This window comes from Populus trichocarpa, chromosome 11 (genome assembly GCF_000002775.5).
Source record: "Populus trichocarpa isolate Nisqually-1 chromosome 11, P.trichocarpa_v4.1, whole genome shotgun sequence".
In the NCBI taxonomy this organism is placed as follows: Eukaryota; Viridiplantae; Streptophyta; class Magnoliopsida; order Malpighiales; family Salicaceae; genus Populus; species Populus trichocarpa.
The window spans coordinates 14,451,439-14,460,439 of record NC_037295.2 but is presented as its reverse complement, the minus strand read 5'-3'; the positions used below and the strand labels follow the sequence as shown (position 1 = coordinate 14,460,439).

Below are 9,001 nucleotides of genomic sequence, written 5' to 3'. Positions count from 1 at the left end.
TAAGACTTTTGTCATCCAAATTAGGAATATGCAGTATTCATATATCCAACAACAGTCGCCTCCTGCCAAGAGCTTTTGATGGCATGTACATATGAGTCTACCTTCAGGCTTCAAGGGAGTGAAATGAAGGGGAATGGATTCAAAAAGATAAATGGCTTCGGATGGGACAAAAGAAAAATATAATACAACGCCATAATAATTTCTGTTAACATCTAACGACATAGTTGTTTTTGAAAGAGAAAAGAAAGGAAGATAATTGATCTGTATCATTTTATTGCATGCACCAGCTATTCTGTATAATAGTTTTTGCTTACATAACAGTTGCATTAGAACATCTGTCGGATTGAGAGCTTGAGAAGCTAAAGAGGTGATATACAGTTTGTGCATATACAAAACAAATGTCTCGCTTAACTTTAACCTGAAATTGAAATTTACCAGATCACTGGTCTCTTATTTGGGATTTAGTTTCAAGGAAGCGCTGCAAATATGACGAATAATGTTTAAAATGAGTCCACAAGAAAGATATAATTTTAGAATTAAGAGCTCCGGACAGGAAGAAATACGTACCTATTGATACAATAACGTTTACCAGTAGGTGGTGGACCATCATCAAATACATGCCCTAGATGAGCATCACAAGCCGCGCAGAGAACTTCCTGACGAGGCATGAAAATAATCGACAAGTCTAACTTTGACTTCACATTATTTCCTATGGGCTGATAGTAAGATGGCCAACCAGTTCCACTGTCAAATTTAGTGGATGATCTGCAGGGCAGAGCACATTCCAATCAGTTCTATTGAAAGTTGCACCAGCAAGAGATTGAAGAGAGACCCTTACTCAAATAGAGGTGTATTACAACAGATGCAGTGGTAAGTTCCCGGGGTTTTGGTGTTCCAATACTCTCTGAAAGTGAATAAATTAAGATATTAGCAAACCGATGACTAGTGGTGGCACAAAAGAGCAGTATATAACTATATATGTTGGTGCTCCGTTCAGTTCTGATGATAAGCATAGATTTAGTATACTTTTCCTGCCACCATGCACTTAAAGATCTTAGTAGTAAATGCTTCCTAGAGTTATCAGCCATGATATAATCCCAGTCATTTTCCTCTAACATTATATATTTCTACTTTACATCCTCTAAAATGGCAAGCATTGGCAAATTTCAATGTTTCTAATCTATGTTACATACAGGATGAATGTATTTTCTTCATTAACAATTCAAGGGGCAAGCAAAACAGAGATAAGAAAGGTCTGTTCAGCAACCAAACAGATATGGGAAATAAGTAAATCTTAAATGGTTCAATCCACATGAAAGATTGCATTTATTTACCTTTTCTTTTTTCAATTTAAAATTATTCATCATGATGAAGTTAGCCAGCCTCTAAGACATTAGAGAAGATCACAGAGGCCCCTAGGTTTAGTCATGTAAAAATTGCACTTACAGCACATTAAATAAATCATACCCAGAGAAAGCTCTCTCAGTCCCCTTCTGCCGAGTGACGTAAAACTCTTCGGCTGTAAGCTTCTTCTTCCATTCTCCATCGCTCACGGAGGCATAGTTAACATCTCCTGTCTCCAAAAAAAAGCAGAAAATAAATTTGATTCGTAAAACAAATAAGATCATTCAGAGCATTGCACTAGAGTGTCAAGAAACATCAATACACAAAGAACTGCAAAGCGCTTAGCACTTGTCAAAATGCATTTTGAAATCTCACATTAAAATAGAGAAAGAACATGTTGTAGTGAAGATCCACAATAGAAACAGCATTCAATCCTTAAGGTATGAAGAAGATTATAGACAGAGATCATAAGGATCAATTCCTTTGTCATTAAAACATTCAGAATATAACCGCCCTAAATCAACATGATTCACCACGCCACAAGGAATCAAATCAGACAATTGACTTGGCCAGTACAGTTAGAGAGTATCATCTTTTATGCAAATTGAGAAGCCCAAGAAAGATCAATTCCCAGTTCCACCCTGAGTAAAGGATGATGTCTATGTATACACTGTTCCCCCTTCCAATTGTCATTCTTCAAGATGCTCTCAAGTCCTATGAGGATACTGCAACTGTTGGGTTATCCCATATTGGTTGTGGAAGGGGCTGGTCGAGAGTTTACAAGTACGAGGGAAAGACTCACCTTACAAGTTAGCTTTGTGGGGGAGATAGGCCCAAGATCACCTAACAATAAATATCTGAGCCTAGGTTTACCAACACGTCTACACCCGGCTCTTACCCAATGCTTGATGTGTGAGGGGGAGATTTCTGGGGTTATCCCAATCAGAGTGTCCAATATTGAAAATGGTGCTTCTTAATGGAGAAACCAAAGTTTAAATAAACAATGTGGAGATTTTTGCACGTGCACACATTAAATGTATAGATTTTTGTGCACATTATATGTAAAGATTTATGTAGACACCAATTAATGAGAAAAGTGCTTCAATCCTTAGCTGCAATTTGTGATTTCGAAGAGATGACTATAAAAACTTCAGTTAAAGGATCTCTCACTGCACGGAATGAACAAGCAAATAATGAGCTAAAATCACAAAGCATTTCATCAGTAGAGTTGATACTGTGTCAACCTGGTCGCTTGTAGTTGATTCAAACAAATCATTTAGAACTTGGTGAAATCAAGGAAAGTATTGGGAAGGGGAGGAATGTATCAGCAAACTCTGTTTTAGCTCATAACAAAATCACTTTGATGGTTGATACACTCTGTCAGAATCAGCTCACTCCCACTCTTATAATTCAATGACATTACCATCCTCAATCTCATAGACTTCATGTTCTCTCAAACTTACAAGTTTAACACATGCAGAGAATCCCCTTCCAAGACTACGAAACCTGCAGTTTCATTCTCCAACTACACACTAGGTAATACAAGAGAGAGAAAGCACATTTAATTTAAGACATGTTATAGTCCACAGCATTGTCAGACACAATCAATATGAATTGAATATCACCACAATTAATCAAAGTGTATCTTTCTAACTTCAGAGGTAACACAACTATCAAACTTTCCATGTGAATTTTACCAGAGAGTTCAACTACTTATTTGATGAAATGATGAAGGGCGGAAAAGGGAAAGATCTTCGGTGAGTGAAATTTGAGTTAAGATTCGTAAGGAAGCTATCACTCAGCATGGTGGAAGAAAAAGAAAGAAAGAGTAAACAACCGCAATCCTCACACCAGTTGGTTCGAAGAATCCTATCTCAAAAAACAACAGCAAATTCTGACCTTTTTCACAGAGAATCTTGAAGTATGAAATGCGTGATATAGAGTTCCAATAACACAACCCAGTGAAGACACCATCGAAAAACCCAACAAAATAACAAATGAGAATTCAGCACCGCCATGAAGAATGCCATTACCATGTGATATTTGAGGAAAAACTCAGACAAATTCCCAATCTTTTCTATCTATATGAAAAGATTCTACCACTTAACCATATTCTCTTCATCAAAACCACTCAAATTTCAAAAAGGCCAAAACATCAGGAGAAAAAAAGGAGGAGGAAAACAGCATCATGATCTATTAACACAAATAAGAGAACAAGAATCCAATAAATTTCATTAAAAAAACACACAAACTGCATCGATCCCCTTATAATTTTTCTTATAATCCAATTATCAAAGAAAAAACTAATAAGCAGAGCTCCAAACAAGTGAAACAGAACAATATCCAATACATATACCAGTATTATCAAGTTACGAGTGTCATCTCGTTTGAACAGAATCACCAAAAAAAGGGAGAAAAAAGAAGAAGAAGAAACTTCATCGAACCAAGAATCATATAAACCAAAAGGAAAAGGAATTATCAAATAGAGAAAGAGTGGACCTTGAGTGTTGTCAGGCTTCTGAGAAGAAGAAGCAGAAGAACCCATAGCTCGAACAGAAAAGGAGCTTCTTTTGTACAGTTTAAAGCAACTAGAATCTAAGGAAAAAGGGTTGGTTTTTGGAGAAATAACAAATTGGGTTTTTGAAGAAATGGAAGTTAATGTTGTTGTTAAGCTTATACTGCTATGACTCAAAGCCATTGCTGAGGCTGACCTTAAACAGAGTGGAGCTCCTTTCGTGTAAAATATAGTTGGACTAGAGAAGTGATCAACTGATATCGATATCACGAGAGGTTATGTTGTTTTCCAATTAGTAACCGTAGATGAATAAATGATCAATGATTTGTTGATTTGGGGGGCTATATCGGGTAGATTCACAGGAGTATTGTGATCTTTGAAACACTGGAATTTTAATCGGATGATACGTGGCCATCTTGTAGTGACTTTGACAGATGGAAAGTGGAGGCTCTGTATTTGCCGCGTGGAGAATGCTATATCTCTAGAATTGGAAGTGGGTTTTTGCAATCTCTAATTTTGATTTTAACAAAATAATTTCTTGCCTCGCCTCTCGCCTTTTTATGGGCAGAAACAATAGTATTATTTCTAAATATTTATGATTAATACTTTATTATAATTAAATATTAATTAAAATATCATTAAAATTGATATATATTATGTTATTTCATTTATATATGTAAAAAATAGTTATTCTTATAAGCTGAAATATAAGGAATACCTAAAACTAATACGTAGATACTTGTCATATGATATGTATATTAAACTGTCTCGCATGAGAATTCAATATGGAGAGATCACATGTTTCTATGGAAATGCTCCTAAGACAGTTGTGTAAGTGATCTTTAAACTTGAGATCACTAAGTTATCTTATATAGAAAATGTTATGTCTTGATGCTTCTATACATTGTTTTAATCAATGGTAACAAACGAGCAAATATTAGTATAACGTGAACTATATAAAAGTATATGAGTAACCAAGAAAGGATTCATCACCCTAGATGAATTAGAGAAAGCGTTTCATCTGCTCTCAAATAGTATTGATGGTAAATCCTTGTACAAGGTAAAATAAGATTTAAAAAGAGTTTGAAATCTTATTCAAATAATCAATGAATATAGTGTTAAGAACAAATATAATTTGACAGAGTAGACACATTTCATGATATAATATTTAAATCAGAACATTGTTGATAAAAGAATAATAATAATATTGAGAAACTGATCACTAAAAAGTTAAGTCAAATTACTTATGATTTTTCTAATATTTAGGGGATCATGACAGGTTGCTAGACATTGTACTTGATCTTCAAATATAAATCAATCAATTGTTGAATTAATAATAAATTTATTTATTTAATACTTTTTTATTTAATTAATTTATATTTAGACCAATTTATTTGGGAACCTAATGGATCACACACATAAGAACCATTGGTTAGAAATTAAACTCGGGTGATTAATCAAGTGTGACTTGATTGTAAAAAGTTTTAGAAATTGAGAGCTAGAATGTAATTTATACAGGAAATTATAATTCTAGACTTAGAAAAATCAAGTAGGGACTTGATTTAATAAATTATTTATTTAATACTTTTTTATTTAATTAATTTATATTTGGGCCAATTTATTTGGGAACCTAATGGATCACACACATAAGAACCATTGGTTAAAAATTAAACTCGGATGATTAATTAAGTGTGATTTGATTGTAAATAAGTTTTAGAAATTGAGAGTTAGAATATAATTTATACAGGAAATTATAATTCTAGACCTAGAAAAATCAAGTAGGAACTTGATTTAATAAATTTATAAAATTGTCCTGAAATAATATATGTGATATTATTTAAGGAGTAAATTGATATTATATCATTTATAAGGTTTTCATGTTTCCCTATAAATGGAATGTGATGCCTCTTATTTTTTTATAGTGTAGTACACAATATAATACAAAAAACCTAAAAACCAGAAAGAAAAAAAAAAGAAAAAAGAAAAAAAAAAGCTAGCACTCAAATGCATAACAATCTCTCTCTTCTAAAAAGATTTAAGAGATTTCTCACCGATAGTTTTTGTGAATTACCATTAGAGATCGGATACTAAGACGACTTGTGGTTTGCGACAACCCAACATTGAAGTAATTATTCAAAGCTGAAAAGAATACATGATCTTCAGATAATTTTTTTTATAAACCCTAAACAATTCTAAATCTATCTAATGAGATCTTGTAACTCCTAAAATAATTTAAATTAACTATTTCCACGACATATCTATATTTCAAGAAACCTAACAATCAAGTATTCTATCAACCCTAATAATAAGTGAAGAAGATGGAGTAGAGAAAAAGAAAGGGGGTCACCTTCTAAAAAAGGATATTGTTTCAAAGGAAAGGACTTTGTCTTAGTAAGTTAAAAAAATCTTAAAAGAACTTTACGAAAAGAGAGAGATATCTTAATTCAAAAGAAGATTGAATGATATTAGGCATTTAATTTATAAATTTAAATACTATGTTGTTTATTTAATCTTTAGATAATTCTAAATTTATATTTTTAACTAAGTCTAAATTTTATGATCAAACTATATTTTCTCTATGAACAATGTTAAGAATACATTTCTAATGTTAATTTGGTGAACTCATAATTATTTAATAAAGTTTTAGAATTTTTTATTATGAATCAATAAGTCAAGAAACATATATCCTTAACCAATTCTTAGTTTTTTTCAATAAAATGAAATGATGGGATGTCATCATATATCTCTCATTTAGATGACATTAGATTCATGGCTCGCACTACGCCGCAGATTGTATTGTTGTTTTCTCTAAACATGAAAAAAAAAAGTAAATGCATTGCTAACATATTTTCAAGCAAAAAAAAAAAATGTAATTATAAAATCAAAATCTGATATATATTAGACTTTAAATATCGAGATAATGACATATTAGATGATATTTTTTTTAATATTGAGACAACGACAAACTAGAATGACCCTATTGGGATATTGATATAATGGACAAAATCCCTTTTTTAATAATTAGATGGAGATAAACTAGAATGACTCGGGCTAAATATGGTAAACTTGCAAAATCCATGACTTGGGTCCTGAGATGGTGATAACATCATAGAAAAAAATTAAGAAAAATTACATAGCCTAATTCCTAAAAAACTTAATGTTAGAGGACAATTTTTTTTAAAAAAATCAATATAAAAATAGGATGAAAAAAAATAACTCGAGTTAACTCGAATAAAACGGCTAAAAAATAAAAATCTACCTCCTATAAAATGAAACTCCATTAATAACCTCAAACTCCATAAACTACTTAATAACCTCAAAACATCCTAAAATCACCTAAGAAAATTAAAATAAATTAAAATAAATCTTATATAAAATATCTAAACCGAGCCCAATCTATTTTTTTAGACAAGATAAAGGTTCAAAACCATCATCATCGAATTCTTATTGTCAAATGAAACCCTTTAGCGCCAATAACGATGAGTTTCTTCGCTGAAAAATGGCTCAATGGATAATTTTCTCTCTCTTCATCATATTTCAACGAGCTTTTTTTTTTTTTTTGTCTAACTTAGAGACCGAATAATGAACAAATTAAACTTTAGGATCAAAATGAGAGTTTTTGTGAATTTTAAATTAGCTGTCTTTTTTAGTATTTTACACTTAATCCTTTGAGTGTTTAATTTGATAAGTTTATCCATAAATTCAAGTTTAATTTCATCTAATTAGGTCATAAAAATATTCAACTTGAAGAAAAAAATTCAAAAAAATTAAGATGTTTCATTATTTATATAAACAAGGAAGTACTCATACAAAAACCTTCTTAATGTAATCTATATTGTATAATTATTATTATTATTATTATTGCACATTTTAGAATTGGGCCAATCTTATTAAATTTAACGTTTTTTGGGTTGGATCGACTGCATCTACAAATTATGATCCTTATTTGATTTATAGAGTCTTTCAATAAACTACCCTTATGGGCCAAAAAGAAATAAAGAAATAAAATTTTTGTACTGTATGTTTACGGGGCCATAAAAACTATTGCACCCTATGTTTCTAATTTCTTAGCAAAGTTTCTACGTCTGGAATCTAGGATAACTGGAAACTGCTAGTTACATTTCTAATCCATTCCGATACAAACCAATTTGGCCCAATAAAAACTAATTTGGCCATGCAACGAATAAGGATGAGAAAAAAACAAAAAACCGAGAAAATAAAAAAAAAATAACTAAAATAATCAAATCGTGAAAAAAAACCAATTAAACCGATTAAAATTTTAAAAAAACTGACTGGTTCGGTTCAGTTTCGGTTTTATAAGCCTAAAACAAAAAAAACCGAACCAAATCCAAATCGAAAAAAAACCCAAGCCAAATCGGAAAAAAACCGAGCCAAACAAAAAAAACTGAGCCAAACCGGTTTGAACCGGTTTTTGTCCTAAAAAACCGAACCGAAACCGGTCGGTTTGAATCGGTTTCGGTTTTTTTTAAAAAAAATTTCGGTTTGGTTATTTTTTTGATAAAAACCAATTCGAACCGAAAATGATTACCCCTACGCGTGTGTTTGTAAAAAATTAATTATTTTTATTTAAAATTAATTTTTAGTATTTTTAAATTGTTTTGAAATGTTGATATTAAAAATTTATTTTAACATATTCCTAAAAAAAATATTAAAAATAATTATTATCATAAAATCAAAATTGAGCACAAAGAAAACGTGTCAGATTAATAAATTCTTTTGGGTTTGTTTAATTAGTATTTTTATGCTTAATTATAGGTGAAACGATCCTTTTAGTTTACCATTAAAGCAGCCTTGTAAGCTATACTTTTCTCATAATCATCTATCCGCTCTTTCTTTAGATAATGTGCTTCCATTTTCTATGATCCAGCTTTAATCTATATTTAAAATTTGAACAAAGAAATTGCTTAATTTATAAGAACAAAGGAACTAAATCAAGCTGAATTCCTCGAGTTTTGTCTAAAATATTTTACATCTAAAATATAATTTTAAAACAAAATCATCTAATGATCATGGATAAAAATGATGTATTTGAGAATTTATAAACCCTTATTTAAAGAACCAATGGGAAAACAAAATATTCTAAGGATTTAATTGAAATTTAATATATAAGTGCAAGATTAA

At 31.0% G+C, this 9,001-nt stretch overlaps 1 protein-coding gene across 1 annotated transcript; it reads right to left on the bottom strand.

Annotated features, from left to right (window-relative positions):
- Positions 1-247: 247 nt before the first annotated feature.
- LOC7462308 (peptide methionine sulfoxide reductase B1, chloroplastic) lies at positions 248-4,069 on the bottom strand. The gene is made up of 5 exons (XM_002316839.4): positions 3,844-4,069; positions 1,468-1,573; positions 839-904; positions 568-765; positions 248-478 (listed from the first exon to the last, which is right to left on the bottom strand). The coding sequence occupies exons 1-5, from the start codon at positions 4,040-4,042 to the stop codon at positions 451-453; spliced, it is 597 nt and encodes a 198-aa protein (XP_002316875.4). The 5' UTR covers positions 4,043-4,069; the 3' UTR covers positions 248-450.
- Positions 4,070-9,001: the final 4,932 nt, after the last annotated feature.

Bases quoted from the DNA above. Each gene is read 5' to 3' on its own strand.
- LOC7462308 (XM_002316839.4), bottom strand. From the start codon at position 4,042: ATGGCTTTGAGTCATAGCAGTATAAGCTTAACAACAACATTAACTTCC. The intron at 1,574-3,843 runs GTCCACTCTTTC...TTTTGGAGACAG, and splicing joins GAAGCCTGACAACACTCAAG to GAGATGTTAACTATGCCTCC. The intron at 905-1,467 runs GTATGATTTATT...ATTCACTTTCAG, and splicing joins ACTGAGAGAGCTTTCTCTGG to AGAGTATTGGAACACCAAAA.